We start from the raw sequence: 17,686 nt of genomic DNA, 5'->3' as shown, positions 1-17,686 counted from the left end.
TTTTTTAAGTATCATTTAGTCAACCTTTATACCAAATTTCATGCTTGTATCACGATTTGCACAATTATGTCTATACTATCTCCCACTATGCTATTATTTGTCTGTTTGCCTTTTTATTTTTAACCATGGTGTTGTCAGTTTATGGGTTTGTCTGTCCTTCTGGTAACTTTCGTCACTCTTTTTTTATTCTCTACTATCAAGAATCATTTTCTATTGCTTCTGAGTTTAAACTATAAATACATTTATATGTTTATTGACTACATACTAATATATGTGTTTAAAAGGTATTAAGTAATTATAAAATCTAGTCATTGACTGTATCAAAAAGATCAAAGCACGCAAACACGAATGAACAATCAAAACAAATGATGAAATATTATTGAGGTTAATGAAATGTGTTGTAATAATAAATGCTCAAACACTTCAACTGAATGGCTTACAACTGTCATATTCTTGACATGGTACAGCCTTTTTCTTGTGTAGAAAATGGTAAATTGAACTGGGGCTAATCGCTAGGTAAACGTAATACTTATATGACATTTGCATAAAAGTCCATTATACTCAAAACGATGTGTGAACAAAAAAAAAGACACAAAGGTAAAAATAAATCAGTGAAACAAAAATTACATCTTACAGATGCGCATAATTGACGGAATTTTCCGGCGACGGACATAACTCTAAAGTGGTCAATTAGTTTAAGGGTTTTCAAACTCACGAAGACTCATGGTTTGGAACCCCCTTTTGAAAACGACTGGATCCGCCCTTGAGGTCACACTGATATAGCCTATCCACCTGGGCAATATCGAAATAGACAAAAAATATCATTACTTAAAAAAAAACCATTCATTTAAACAATCCAATTCAATACAGCTCCAAATTACAATAAATATTCAAAGGGTAAAATAAATATTCCAAACGAATTAAAATGTACAAATGCTGCTGTCCCGAACTTTGAAGATACCAACTGAGTAGCCTCAGACTATAAATTGAAGAACTTCAGATACAACAAAAATCAAAAATTTTGAAAACAGAAAATGTATTTATTATAAACATAGAGAAAAATAATATTGAGAAGGAAAACAGTTCTTTTTTTATTTCAAAGACTTTTCCCGTTGGTAAATTGATATCTCTATGAACATAATCAGCTCGCTGCGTGGACGTTCTTTTACATCGCGATGACCGTGAGGGCATTCCGATGTATTGTTGCCATAGAGATTTGACTTTCGTTTTCGTAACCGATCGTATAAGTACGCGAACATTTCTTAGTGCAAAATAACAATCCTTTATAAATTCATTTCTGCAATGAATACTAAAAAAAATGTTTAGAAAACAAAAGAATAAGATGTAAATGTCTGTTGACGTTAGAAATGTGTATATTTCTTTTCTATATTTATAAATTTAGTAATTCTTTGCGTCTGAAGCGCTTTTCTGGATTTACATTCACAAGGAACGACAAAGCCAAAAATTTGAAATTTGAGGATGCATAAGTACCGAAACCGTTGAAGAGCTATATGTCAAAGATACCTTATTTATAAATTTATAAACGGACTCTTTGAGTTAAACTTGTTAAATCAAAAGTGAAGTATTGACTACTAAGCTGATGGCACCCTCGGGGACTGATCGTCCACCAGCAGAGGTATACACCCAGTGATGAAATAAATTGAAAACAACACGTTTAATAATTTCTTGCGTTCGAAGCGCTTTTCTGGATTTACTTTCATCAGGAACGCTGAAAGCCAAACATTTGAAATCCGAGGATGTAGAAGTACCGAAACCGTTGAAGAGCTACATGTCAAACATACCTAAAATAAATAACTAAACCAATCCAACTTTGCCTGAGGGAGTTGAAACCTTAATAATTTCAAAATTTATAAACGGACAATTTTAGTAAAGTTTGTTAAATCATGTCAGTACCGAAGTACTGACTACTGAGCTGATGATACCCTCGGGGAATGCTAGTCCACCAGCAGAGGTATCGAACCTGCGATGTAAAAGATTGAAATAACACGTTTAATAATATCTTGCGTCCGAAGCGCTTTTCTGGATTTACCTTCATCAGGACCACAATTGTATCTTTATCATAATTGTGTTCAACAGGAATCCTGACATGTTACAAGAAGATGTTCAAAGGAAATCAAACTGAGAAGGTGTCAGCCAAATTGTTTCGAAACTTTGAAAAGTAAAAAGTAAATATGGAGAGGGTCCGTTTCCCTCTCAAACCTCAACCCCATTGATCAATGCACACTTTAAAATTAATTTTATTTTTGATTTTTACACAATTTGAATATTTCTTACAGTTCTTTTTTATATTTCAAAAATACTGTGGTATCTTTGGAATAATGGTAAATATGAAATCATTATCTTTTTATATCTGTTTGTTTTTGTTTTTTTTTTTATCTCGCCTGCAATTAATATTAGTTTGTGTTGTAATAAAATAAAATATAACACCATATCAAATTATTTAAGGGCTTGTTGTGATACTACTGCAGGCAGAGAATCAGAGTAAAAATTACCCCTAACTTGTTTTGACATGTAATAGACAGCTTTTTTAGGACGTTCTACCCCAGACTTAGAATATATAAGCTATATCTTGTATAACTGCAGAATGTTTTGTTTTCCTGCTTTTCAAATTCGTAATTTATTTGGTCTTTTGTAAGGTCACTGATGGGTCAGTTGCAGACGAATCGCGCATCTGGCTTAACAAATTATAAATGTGGTATCTTTGATTATTATACCCCCGCTTTGAAAAAGGGGGATACACTTTTTTTCCTCTGTCTGTCTGTCCGTCCACCCGTCCGTCCGATCGTATGTTTTATCTGGAGAACATCAGGCATGTAATTGGAAAGCTGTATGTTTGTGTACTTTATGATAATTCCCCTTAAAAACAGAAAAAAACATAATTACAGTTTCTACCGACCTTTTTCTAGATCTATCAACATGCACAATTTAGATTTCAGGTCAATCATCATTCATCAAAATAGTGTTATTCTACTTTTAATTGATAAATATTTAAAATGGAACTGTCTTACCCTGAAATATTAAAACATTTATTAAATCGTCTAAATATTTTTTAATCAATTGCATATTTTGTTCTACTTGAATAACTTATGCTATTGGAATATTTAAAAATGTGAGTTAGTGTCAGAGTGTTAATACCTCCGACTATATTCAAGGAATAAACTTCCGCGTTTAGGTTGTTTTTTGTTATATATGTAAGATTTCGTTTCGTGTTAGCATACATAATTGTTTAATTATGTATGGGAATACTTTTATAGTTATTTTTCTTCCAGTTGTGCTTGGTGGAATTTGTTCTATATACACAGGACCGCATGGAAAAATGGAATGTTACGAAAGTACGAGTTCGTATTCTAAATATCAATGGGGAACCTGTCTTTTGAATGAATATATCAAAACAATATCTCATGGAAGACTCAGTTGTTCAGACAGCACTGCCACGTATTGCTACTACCAATGTATGATAGAGGTCTACAGTATATCTACTGGTGTCGTGTATGACGATTGTGTATGTTCATCTGGCGAGGAATATAACAGCACGGAACTATCACTACCATCTCAGTGTTACATTCCATCAGGAACAGATTGCTCTTGGTATAACGACTGCTTTAAAAAGAAATTCAGTTGCAATGATACCCACATAGAGTATGCACTTAAATTTGATACAGCGTTCTGCAATATGTATTCCCTAAATGACAGTTTGTCAAATCATGGTCAACAATGGATTGAAGAAGTGAGGAAATGTCTACAATATTCCATCCTCTCAACTCTCCGTCCATGGCGTTCTCTATCATGCACTGTAGTTGAAAAAGTAGTAACTGATTCATATAGTCCGTGTTATATTCAGCCGCACACGAAGTTATTGGATGTTTCCATCTGTAAACTCACTGCAACAGACTATTTCCATGTATTTTGGACAATCAGATCAATCCTGGAACAGTCTTATCATTCTACAAATGTATTTATTGAAACTATGTTTAATACTTTGAAAAACTGTAGTGCATCTTTTTACCAAAATGTAATATTTGGCGAAGACTTACGAAAGTTTGATTTTACAATAAGTTACAATAAAGCTGCTTTAGTCCGGCGTCGTCGCTCAGTGCTCGATGATGAGACGACGACCTCTCTTGAAATTGTGGAAAACCTAGCTACTAAACTTAAATGGCAAGAAAAGGGGGTGCTCTGGTTTTCTCAACTAAACTTTAACTCGAGTGATAATCTTTCTACAGAAATCTATATTGAATTATTTCTTGCAAATAGGAAAACGTATGACTTAAATGCAGTTAATATCACACAATCAGTCGATCTTGATGCAGTGGTAGACGAATTAAGGAATAGTGTGCAACAAGATAGTCTGAATGGGAATATCGACGATATGTCATTCAAAGTTGTTTCAGTAAAAGGATGCTTAGATTCTAAATGCGAAACATTGTCATTCAAAATTATTGCATCACAAACAGGTAATGTAGTAATTTGTTTTTTATGCCCCATTTATGGGCATTATGTTTTCTGGTCTGTGCGTCCGTTCGTCCGTCCGTCGTTTGTTCGTCCGTTCGTTCGTTCGTCTGTCCCGCTTCAGGTTTAAGTTTTTCGGCGAGGTATAGTTTTTGCTGAAGTTCAAGTCCGAACAACTTGAAACTTAGTACACATGTTCCCTGTGACATGATCTTTCTAATTTAAATGCCAAATAAGAGATTTTCACTCATTTTCACGGTCCACTTAACATAGATATGATAGATGGGGCATCCGTGTACTATGAACACATTACTGTTTCTACAATTGACTATTTTAGTATTTCTGGAATTTTGGGTCCTCATTGCTCGTCAACTTTGTACTTGTTTAGCTTTAACTATCTTGCTCTGAGCGTCATTGACGAGTTTTATGTAAAAGAAACGCGCGTCTTACCTTTGATAACTATTAAAACAATTAAGTTTCTTTTATTCAAAACCATGTTGTAGGGATTTCAACTTTTGTAAAATACCCGGTGTTTATTATATTGATTAATTTTTTAAACATACTAGAACACACCCGTGATCTCGCGGGTCCGTGACTGAATTAAAGTATATAACTATGCGCAAGCCTTATTTTAATATTAGGATTGTCATCTGATAATGTCATGCCGATTATAAGATACGCAGTTTTCTCTGCTTTCAAATCTTTCTGTTTGAATCCGTCGAACTGGAACTTATCAAATATTGGTAGTATTAATTAGTTGGAAAACAAAAGGTCCTGGAATGTAATATTTTTTAATCAACAGCATTGTCCTATATTAGTTATAAAGTTGAATTCTTTGATTCGCTGTTTTACGTCATGCCCGCTAACAAATTGAAAACTGTACCTATACGCCTTATTTTAGTCCAGATTTTTAGTATTCGTATTGTTATCTTAGAAAGTTTTACTGATTAAAATGCTACAATAGGTAACAATTTTGACAATCTAGTAGTGTCAACCCTGTGAATATGACCCGTGTATATAGCATATTAATCCTGAATACACCGTTTGGTGGTGCGCCTGTCAGATGCGGAACGTACAAATAAGGTAATAGGTAACAGGTGAATATACTATTGGTATCGGTATCGGACTAAACCCGGAACTTCTTAATTATTGGCAATATTAATTACGTGGAAAACAAAAGGGCCTGGAGTGGTGTAATTTTTAATCTACACCTTTGTACTATATTAGTTATATATAAAGTTGAATTCTTTGATTCGTCGTTTTTACGTGATGACGGCTGACAAATTGGACCTCGTAATTTTAGTATTATAGATAGTTACAGAATAAAAATTTATATTTACATAAGAAAAAAAAATTTCTAAAGATTTCATGGCCATGCAATTGAATTTGAACAAAAGTGCACCACAAACAAATTTGTAAATGCATTGTTGTAGTAATCTTAGTCCATATAATGTAAATATCTCAAATAGCTCGCACTATTGAACATAAAAATGAAAAGTCTTATTTGGTTTTTTAATAAGTGACTTACTAAAGAAAATGTTTTCTATACTTTATAAATGTATGCTGTGAAATCATGATCAATTCATGCTTAAGAAAACAAAAATAAAGAAGAAACAGGGTATCAATACAACCATAGAGTGGTGTGGTTTTATGCTTGACGGGGAACAGCAAGTAACATCAAAAGTTATAAAATGCCTTTGATTTGTTTGAGGCATATCTATCAAACTTCTTTGGTTAAGTTCCTATAAAATATAAGCCAGCTGTTTGTTTTTTAACGCTGAAACAAAGAGGACATATCTTTTATTTACACCTGGTCCATAAATCCACATAATTATGTTTGAAGTAATCTATTGTTAAATGATCTACTAAACACTTATATATAAAATATGTGCATACTTTGTATTTTAACATTAAAAATCTTAAAGAGGTATTTAAATCAATGGTTTGTAAAACTGATATATAATTATGTATTATTATATCTTTCTCATTGAACTATACATGAATTAGATCGTGAATGATAACATCGACAGATTTTAAATGTCGGTTATCATATTGTATGTATATCAAGAGCGTCACTCCAGTTACGACGCTTTATTAAAGGTAATCTGCATTGTTTTTGCAGACTGCTTATCCTACAAATAGATATAGCTTCAAAAAAAATAATTTTCAAAGGTCTCATTTAAAGTATTCAGTGTTGTAATGAAAGCATATTCATAAGCTTTGTTATAATAAGTTTTGAAGATCTTATTCCAGCAGCATTGTGTAATTAAAATTGAGATTTTTCACCATTTCGGCATTTATTTGTCGATTATTGTCTTTTTCTTACCGAAACAGAGACGAATGATACGAATGCCAATTGGCCGTTTCAGTATCTAAAGCATCATGGGTAATTTCATTGTTCGTACTCCAAAGTGAAAATAACGTTACGTCATTGGTTGAATTTCCATTGTTTATAACGTTTTAAACCAATCAAAACGCTTTGGTGTACGCTTTTGAAAATATTATCCAGGATGCATTAGATTCTGAAACGGCTTATTCATAGTCGAGATTAATCAGTAACGTCAAGGCAAACACACGTATTCAAAACAAAACATAGAAAACTACAGACTGAACAAAACAAATCCCACTTAAAGACCGGGGCGATCTCAGGTGCATCGGGAGGGTAAGGAGATCCAGCTCCACATGTGACATCCGTCGTGTGGTCATATAGTTACAAACAAATCCAATGATAGTGTGTAACAATCAAATCGAAGGAGTAAACAAAGACTCACCAAACCAAAGGACATTTGCATCAACAGTTATAAATAATAAATAAGAAACAACACAACCTCCACTATTACCTGGAGTGAAATTACGACATCACGATAAGAAACACAAGCCCTGAAATAGCGTATTAGCAGAGAGATGTATACTACATATCAAGACGCTGCTAGAATATTGCTTCATTGACATAGAAAGTTTACACTTGGAAAACTTAAGTTGATGTGTACTTTACAGACCTTTATTTATCTAGATGTTAGTCAAGATATGACAAAGAATAAACTGTTCGGTATCAAATCTCTTTATTCTTGTAATAACTGAGAGTGAAAACTCCCCATTAGAAAGGTGTCTACACTTTTTGAACTTATCAACCATTTCATCCGATCTCTTTATTCAACTTTTTTATAAACGACTTTGATATATTCCAAATCGTCCCAAAAATTCAAAACTGTTAAAAGGACAACCAAACTGAAGATTATAGATCACTTATCATTACACATGTTACAAATGTTATTAAAAGTCATGCCAAATCTTATAAGTGCAATCTGACACTGTGGCTAGATAAAAAATTTGTCGGTGATTTGATATGTTTAACACGCAGTGAATTTTAAAATGTCAGCACATGGGTACACGAATAATTATTACTTTTTTGGTGCTACCTCGAACATCCTTTGGGAAGTTGGTATGCATAGCAACATTTCATTATTATGTACTTTCTGTGTCATTGAGAGGCAGCTAATTATCTTATGGCGAAGCGCTTTTTAGAAAAACAATTTCATTCTTTAAACAATGTCAATATGCACAATAAAGGGGTATCAGACGATCTCTATGCATCTATGTATACTATTTATCAATGTTATTGCAGAATCATCAGAATTTTGTCTCACGAATGTCGACAGATTCAACACAAAATGGGACCAAACTAAAGTGGGTACTGTAATTGAAATGGCGTGTACTGGAAATTATACTGGTACTGTCTCCCGATTGTGTGGCACAGGAGGTCAATGGAAAGAACCGGATAACAGCCAATGTACAAGTGTGGCCATTCAAAATTTACAAAAACAGGTAAATCTAATGTTCATCAATTCTTAATATCTCTCGAATAATAACTTTAACCAATTAGTATCACCAATTGCAAATAAAAGCATTAAGAAATTATTTTTCACTACCATTTTATTGTACATACTATGTTCCGTCCTGTACTGTTATTCAAATGTAGTCTTTAAAAAATCGATTGAAAATTTAAAAGTCGTATTAAAAAAAGCTTTTAAACCTGGAAAAGGATCATTTTTACCTGACTTTTACAAATATTCAGGTTTATTCAAGATTTTTGATACGTTATTGGTGGCAATGCTGTATGGTTAACTTCGATCTTCCATCGACTTAGTTCATTAGTGGGTTCTTTTCAACTACCAGTGCTTGATTTATATTATTCAGAATGATGCTCATATTGGTTTTTGGAAGATTTTCCGTCGCTAAAAACGCTCAAAAGTCAACGTTTGAAAGCAAATGAAATACATTATTACTTCAGGATTTACTTGACATTTTCAAAATGTCAAAAACCACGAAAAGCCGTGTTGATTACTAGTAATTCAAATCCAAAATAATGTGTTGTCTAGATATCAACAAAATGCAGAGGCACACGTTCAATGAATGATGGGCAAACTTTTTTTTCTTTTTTCTAAAACACTGAAAAATTGAAATCAAGATAAAATCAATAAATAAACTATTTGCTACAATTATGAATTGATAATCTTAAAGATTAAAGCCAATACAACATAAAAAAATGGAAATATTTTCTGATTGTGAACTTCACATTGATGAATGAATATGAAAGCTTCTGAAACTAGTAAAATTCTTGAGCAACGCTGATTTAAATACTTCTAAAGTTTGATAGATCCACTTATTTGCATTTAAGGCAAGTATGCTCCAAAATAGCGATAATACTGCTTCAATAGTAAATGATATTCTGAACGAGCTAAATAATCTGACAAGCGAGGCTGATGATCTTAGAAGCGGTGACATGGCAACATCAACAGCAATATTGAAAGACATTTCAGAGCATGTAGCCAGAAACACAGCAGCAGTTTCAGACAATCAACTTGAGGTTTGTGTCTAATTGAATCAAGGATAAGCGTTTTTGAAATCAGGCTTAACATTATAAATCATATACAAAAGAGTGAAATAACAAAATCATCGAACTCACTTGAGGTTTTTGTCATATTCAATCAAAGATGAGTGTTTATGAAATTAGAAATAACATATTCTAACGATTATGTACAAAAATGTAAAATAACAAAACTCCTAGCAAAACTAATAACGGAACGTCCTTTATAAAATAGCTATTTCAAAAGCTAAAACGCAGCAAACTGATTTGTTACAGGCATTCCATTGTGTAAAATATGATAGATTTCACCTGGTTTTGTAGATTTGTAGATTAAAAAATCTAACTTGTTTGGTATTCGCACAAAATTTACAACAAAAATTTAAAATATTGACAACAATGTTGGAGTAAGACAACACAACTTAAGCAAATCATAGTATTAAAGACGATCAACATGATCAAGGTGTGTCTTTTGCTTTTTCAGATGCAATCGATTTAAAAATATAAAATACTTGATTGAAAAAAATGCTTTAAGCTTTTTTCAAGTATTGAATAGGAAATAGGAAAACTACAGGTTAATCTTATTCTTTTAAACATTTTAACTTACAGGAAACTCGACATATCATTTTATATATATTGCACCACCAGAGCATAAGCTTAAAAAATATTTTGGCAAGATTGTAAAGAAAACTTATAAAATAATGTTTGTTCTTTATTTGAAGTAGTTTTAACAAAAAATAATCTACATTACGATATTCCATCCACTATGATAGATGATAAACAATTCAAAGGAGATTGTCCGAAACGTTTAAGTATATTAAAGCTTTGAATTTGGAATTGTTAAGAAGATGTGACTTCATATACATCGTCACTTATACTCAAAACGTAACGTAATTGAATATGCTGAATTTGTAATAGGTCATGTTACCAGGAAGAGATTTCATCAATTTGGCTTGAAATAGAATTAAAGGTACACTTCAATATTTTAGATATTTGGTTCCCTTTGTAACAGTCTACTGGATGATAAAAACAGCAACAACTGGAATGAGTTGAAATTGAAGGTAGTCCAATTTTATAATTTACAAGATAAAGCACGAACAAGAATTTCTATCTGAAAAGTTAATAAAGTTGTTAAAATTGTTGCTAAACCTTATACTCTGTAAGACATGACACAATAACATAAAAGATATAGATAAAAACTATTTCAATTTTTATATAAGAGTGCGAAATTGATTTTTTCACAGCATTAACTTCCCCTTTGAATTCTTTATAATGAGTTTGATATTGTGTTAATGCTTCTTTACTACTAAAATAGGCTAATAGAAATTGTTTTTTTAGGGGGGCGGGGGGGGGGGGGGTTCAGCGCGGAGTTATAAAGTTGGTACCTCTATCAATGATCGACAACAATACGCAGAACAAACAATATAGGCAGTCGGAGATGTTCCAGTGTTTCAATCTCCTTTATTGATAACCAGAAACCGAAGAACTTTTGTTTTGTTATCCATCTAATTTGATTTCACAATAACAACAGTAAGTTAGTTTTTGTTCCAACAATTTACCTTAGATTAACTTGACATGAATTTGGATTCCTACCAGATATAACATGTTTATAAGACAATATATATGGTTAATTTGTTGACATTGATATATTGTGTTTATTATAAACATTTCTACTTTAAGGGACCTAGCAGTATAACAGGATTGGTAAAATCTGTTACTTTATACACAAAGAGCTATACTAATGTTATTGAACAGGAATATAACGTCGTTGAGAATAAGAATATAGGTAAGTTCCACTATACACACTTGTTATTAAAAGTTTTACAATATTAGTATACCCCTTTGTGGCGTCTGTTGTGTGTTTATTGTATAACAGTGGCCAAAATAAGAATCCAAAATGTAATCAGAAGAAATTGTGTTTACACTTCATGTTCCATTTAACCAGAAGAGGTGAAATTAAGAAGTTAAGTTTTGACAGAAATTTATCAGAAATACATGATCTTATTCACAAGACCACGATAATGTTTGTCGCTAAAATTTGATAAATGTGGATTGCTTTTGTTTTAGTGATTGAGGTAGGAAAGATTCGAGCTGAAGATCTAACCGTCCCTGTCAAATCAAAGATATCAGAATCGTGGATTGCTGATTCTCAGACTGAAATAACCCTGGATAAGAAAAACTTTGATGGTATGTATCATATTTTTTTTTCATTTTCTCAAGTTTATATGTCGTAGAAAAAGTATAAATATTGCGAGACCATTGCAAGATTATGCATTGTGTTAATGGCAGATCTCCTATCTATAGAAGATGGACGAAAGATATAAGAGGTACAGTCAAGATAAAAATGAAAAAGACAAACAGACAAACAATAGTACACATGCCACAATATAGAAAACTAAAGAATAATCAACACCATCCCCACAAAACTAGGATGATATCAAGTGCTCCGAAGGGTAAGCAGACCTTGCTCCACATATGACACCCGTCGTGTTGCTCATGTTATAACAAATCCGGTAAATAGTCTTATTCGGTATGTCACATTCATGAAAGGGAAGGGATTTTAGTTACGACGTAAGTAAAAAATCCGATATCATCTGTGAAACGGTTATTCCATAACGGTCAATCAACTCGTGATGGCGTCCGTAAAATTTACGAAGGGATGATTCGAACTTCACCATTTGGAACTCTTGGTTTAATAGCTTCCTTGTGAGCAGCAACTCTCAATCAAGAAAATCATAATAGGAAATACAAGCACGGGCATATCGTATCAATTGGAAGATATATACCCCGTATGCAGGTGCTGCTAAAATGTTGCTTCTAAGAAATGAAAATTTCACAATTGGAAAGCTGAAATAACCTCTTTTGTCGTTAACTTTTGTTTTCAACCGATTCTCATTGTCAATTTCTAGATGTAAGTGAGGCCGACTTAACAGTGTCTGTTATATCCTTTATCTCTTGTTCGATTTGATAGATGCGTTCAACATAGTCACCAAATGTTGAATTATTTCGTGAGATAACATGATAGGCTTTCTAATATTTAATTACATCAGTATAGACAATGGATGATTTATAGTTTGATCCATGATACCAATACATAACGTTTCTAAACGAAGCGAAGCCAGAACTTGTTGTAGGGGGAGGTACCCACTGACTGACCTAAGGGGCCGCTCCAGTCATGCTTTAGGTATACCCTATATAATTAACCAAACTTATCCAAAAAGGCCCACTCCTGGATCTGCCTTTGATTTGAAACAGAAAACTCCAACACAGTACATGTTCCAACACTGTCATATATTTCATACTGATATTTTGATAAGAAAACTTTTTACGAGATTTATGACACGTTTACTAGTATAGCCTATTGAAAATTATGGCAATTTTGGTCCATCTGCTTATATATTAACTAGGATTATATTTTATCCTAACTTTTATACATTTCATGTTCAGTTAAATGCGATCGAGTGGAGACCGTGTTTATTTCATATTAGGTTAGTAGGCAGGGTTTATTTCAATTCACGGTTAGTAGTGATGTTACGTTCCTTTTAAAAAAAAAACGGGGGTTCAGAAAAAATCTGAAAGGTTTCAACAGACGAAGAAATAGATGATAATCGATTGAAATAAATTCATTTAACACATTTAAAGCTAACACGTTGTTATTGTTGGCATGTGTTATTGTAAATACAAATGAAAGTAGGTTCTTAATGCTAAGTATTGAAGACTTGATAACTTTGATAGGCCACAAGTCTAAAAACCACATGTTAAGATAGTTTGTAAGAAAAAATCTTTACACAGTGTGCTAGTGACATAATACAATATATATGGGGTCCATACCTTCGATATGAGGATTCGAGCTTCGATCTCACCCCATATGGAATTTACACCAGATATACATCGTATAAGGTCACTAGCACACTGTATAACTAATAAATACTAGTAACTGGTAAATAAGTACGTTGCAACCTACATTTTTGATCATCTGAACGACGAAATTTCGTTTATATATTTTTAGAACTGAATATAACTGGATATAGTACTGTGTTCTACAGAAATATTTCGAAGATATTTCCCGACTATTTTCAACAAAATGGGTTTGTACATATTTTATTATTTCCATATAATTAGAATCCATAGTTCCCTTTCGACTGCAAGATTTTTAAATGATACATGTGTTTTATATATTCAGGAAAACATTCGACATCGTAAAATATTATTGCTTTTATAATATTTGCTTCATCAAAAGTTGAGAGTTTGCGATTATAAGTCTCCATCAAAACATAAATAGTATTTGATAAAACAGAAAGTGTTTTCTTTTGAAATTGATATTTAAGGTAGCACAAAACTATTTGGAGAATTTGAGGGAATTATAATATAAATGTACGAAGTGTTCTCTGGATAAGGTAGACAACTCTCTTAATCAATAATACAGTTGTTTTTAGTTACAAGCTTAGAATATATTGATAAAATGCTTGACACAAACAATGCTATTTGGAGTTATGTGCCATAAAATAACCCTACCCTTTTGGTTATGTTTTTACAGAGAACTGAGTCTAACAAACAATAGCTATGGTGTGAATTCATTCGTTGCGGACTTTTCTATTGAGCCAACACCAGAACGTTTAGATTATCCTTTGATTATAAAATTTCAGCACATATCGGCAAGTGATATTGTATTAGCTATAGGTGAACACATGGTTATAGAAATGATTTAATTTGAAGCGTACGTTAATGAGAAGTATGCACATAATTATTAACCACGCGAATTCACTTTGAATATACAAGTATAGATCTACAAAACTCGGAAAATGTTATGAGTTTTAAACGAAGTGAGAACGGGTGAGAAGCCGGGATAAGCGTTTCTAATACATGGATTACTCGCGAAGAGATCCAGTAAAATTGTCATGATGTGTATTTGTACTTACTAGTAATCTACAAATTTTCTCTGATAAAACGAATGTATAGGATAAAAAAATCTTAAGGATCTTATATCACAAAATCATGTTCGCATGAACTTGGCCAAGGAAATATCTTATATGTCAATACTTTACTCATATTCCGGCTAAAACAGTATATTGGTGAACATCACATCTCTAAATAAGGTACTTATTATGAAACACGACCACAAGAAAGTATCAATGTGTATGTGCAAACAAAATACGATGAGGCTTACGGTTTACCACTACTGAAAAATGGGAATCCTAACTTAATTCGTTATTCGATCATCATAGACAAGTCATGTAGTATTTTTACCTGATTTTTGAAAGCTCAGTTTGTATTGAGACTAATCTTTTTCTGTATACTTTGAGCGATTTTGAGCTTTATATATTTGTTACACTTAACTAAAGGTTACCTAAGTATACATACCTCTTAAACCGTCTTTTATGAAGTAAATGGTGTATTGTATGTTTCTGTTGACGTAAATACAAACCAAATAATACCCTTAACATGTCTTACCTTATCATGAAAAAGGCTACCGATTAACCCTTTTCCCTATCTCTTCATTAAAGATACTTGTGTATACTAAGATGCATAGTATCATATGAAACGACTACATATTGACAAAATATTTGTTCTCTCCAATTCAAAACATTTTATTTTATTTTTTTTCACAGGCAGGCTACTCAAAACCATTCTGCGGATTCTGGGATTTTGATATACCGTAAGTTTTACATGCTTCTACATACAAAGACTATAAACACGTTACACATTTTGAAATGATGTATATGCTCGGAGTGGATTTAATAAATATTCCTATTCGTAGTCTTATTCTTATTCCTGACTTTGTACAGGCCTTTTTTATGTAGATATACATCGGATGCGTTTATCCAAAAAGATGTCGTTTGATTGATAATAATACAACTCTTCGCGAGGGATCCAATGCGTAAAGCCTATATGGTATAGTCAAACAATTCAAACTGAAAAACAAACATTTATGTACAAAAAAAAAAGAAAACAACTAAATTAGTGGCTTCTAACAGGCATATACAGAATTTAAACGGGTTACATTATTTAAGTTCTTCATTTATCTAAAGAGGATTGCCAACAAACAGAGGCTAAGTTTGGGTCTCCTCAACATTGATATATACCAATTGACAATTAACAAATAGTATTTGTTTTGTTTTCTAATATGTTTTACACAAGACAATAAAATATGTACAGGACAAAACATACGAATGTAATTTTACTACAATTTTGAGCTTTCTGATAAGCTGTGTACTGCTTAGCTCTATCCTTATTTGAGGTAGTATGTGTGCATGTGGTTGTTGAATTATTATTGAAAATGTGGTACTTTTAAATATTGATTGAAATAAAATGGATATATTTTAGGAGTGTGCATTATACACTCTGCCTTAAAAAAATAACTTGTTGAAAAGTAAAACAATTATAAATAGACACGACTATTGATGTGTGCCTCTCTGGAGTATTGCCTTGATTGTCAGAAGTTATAGAATACAGAAAATGCATTTTGGTAAACATTGAATACATAGGAACATTGTTAAGCAAAGTAAATCGTGCAAATTGCAGAGTAACAAAACAAAATAAAAATGTATTAATAACTGACTTTTACATATTGAAATTATTTGCGAAATATTTGCATAATAAAACGAACATGAATGTATTACAGTTGATCGGAACTGAAATACACATAGTTAATTTTCCGGCATTTGATGTCTTATCCTGGTCGAGAAAACTCTGTATTTGTTTTTATAATTTAAGCCAATAGCTGTTGCTATATCTCAGCCGCATCACAATGCCAAAAAATCAGATACGTGAGAAGTAATTAATTCAAGATGTCGACTGAAACTAATAGCTCCGTACCGTGATGCGAAGCAACAAACCCATCTACATTTTAGCAGGCCCCTAAACCTCCCACTGACAGATGTGTAACAATATAACTTACAAACAAACTATAAAAAGCAGTCGAAAAGGCTTAAAAGATGGACGAAAGATACCAGAGGGACAGACAAACTCATAAATCGATAATAAATTGACAACGCCATGGCTAAAAATCAAAAGGAAAAAAGACAAACAATAGTATGCATGACATAACATAGAAAAGTAAAGAATAAACAACACGTAACTCATCAGATAAATACAGATAGAAATACATCAATCTAAACACACAGAGTAGACATGGACAGGTATTACAATGTTTATATTTATCATAATTAGTTAAATATTCTTAGTATCATGTATTTATGATTTATGTAATTATGACGTTAATATCATTATCATTATAATTTCATACTACAGAGACACTCCGAATGGAGCATGGTCTACAGAAGGATCTACAGTTATTGAATCAACCAATAGTTATACAATCTGCCAATATAACCATACTACAAACTTTGCTATTTTGATGAGCCCAGTGAAAACGGTAAAAATGTAAATGATTTCAAAACATTCACAAAACTTACATCCCAGCTCCTTTTTTCTAACAGGGGTGATCTGAGTCGAATCATCCCTACCAGACCACCCCAGCTTGAGTTTCTTTGTTTTGCATGCTTTCCTTTGTTCTGCAACATTTTTGTGGGAATTTCTAATCCACTATAAAACTTATAATTAATTATACAGACAAGACTATCTATCAAAATTGACGTAGAAAAAATCTAGTGCGTATGCTGGGATTCGAACTCTAGACCTTTAGCATATCAGATCACGACACATTTTTTTTTTATCTTTCTGACAACGACACATACCACTACACCAGGACGACTGGATACAAACTATCAGTAATTAAACATACTTAAAGGACACAGCATATTTTTATAAGTGGGGCGAGTTGGTAGGCCTTTATGCAATGGGGTTAAAACTCTTTTCGTTTATAAGTAAGTTGTCAGACTGATTGTTCAATTTGATTTTTACACTTTTTAAAAAGTGGGGCGAGTCTGTAAACAAGAGTGGGTCGATTTTTTTGTATAAAGTGACGATCTAGTTTGGGCCGATTGGCCAGTGGGGCGACTTGACAGGTAATGTAAAACTTTCATTTCAAATTTGCATAACCCAATGCCTAATTTTGCCACAAATACTGTTAGAATTAGATTTTGTCACATCTACATTTTCCTTCATTAGTAACAGAGTCTACGTTATATGAAAACTTCGATTACCTACCTAATGTGGAACTAGAAATACAATCAAAATAGAGTTATAAGCAGCTAAATATCAGCGTATGACATTATATTGATATATATATATGTCGCAAGCTATTAAAGGCCCGATGATGACAAGTGAAAATATTTCAAACGAAAAACTTATATGATAAACAACAAAAAACGAAAGCCATTGTATTTCAGTCCCCAGAGGCATTGTTTATACTCTTATAAAAGATTTGACAAACTTTGTCAATTAAAATAT

General features: G+C 32.4%; 1 protein-coding gene across 1 annotated transcript; it reads left to right on the top strand.

Annotated features, from left to right (window-relative positions):
• The first annotated feature begins 3,189 nt into the window (after window positions 1-3,189).
• On the top strand, window positions 3,190-16,721 carry LOC143059366 (uncharacterized). The gene is made up of 10 exons (XM_076232851.1): window positions 3,190-4,475; window positions 8,096-8,295; window positions 9,149-9,337; window positions 10,324-10,395; window positions 11,015-11,120; window positions 11,402-11,521; window positions 13,344-13,422; window positions 13,872-13,993; window positions 14,948-14,990; window positions 16,586-16,721. The coding sequence occupies exons 1-10, from the start codon at window positions 3,254-3,256 to the stop codon at window positions 16,719-16,721; spliced, it is 2,289 nt and encodes a 762-aa protein (XP_076088966.1). The 5' UTR covers window positions 3,190-3,253.
• The last annotated feature ends 965 nt before the right edge of the window (window positions 16,722-17,686 follow it).

This window comes from Mytilus galloprovincialis, chromosome 14, assembly GCF_965363235.1.
Source record: "Mytilus galloprovincialis chromosome 14, xbMytGall1.hap1.1, whole genome shotgun sequence".
NCBI classification, from domain to species: domain Eukaryota; kingdom Metazoa; phylum Mollusca; class Bivalvia; order Mytilida; family Mytilidae; genus Mytilus; species Mytilus galloprovincialis.
This window is presented reverse-complemented; position numbering and strand designations above follow the sequence as displayed.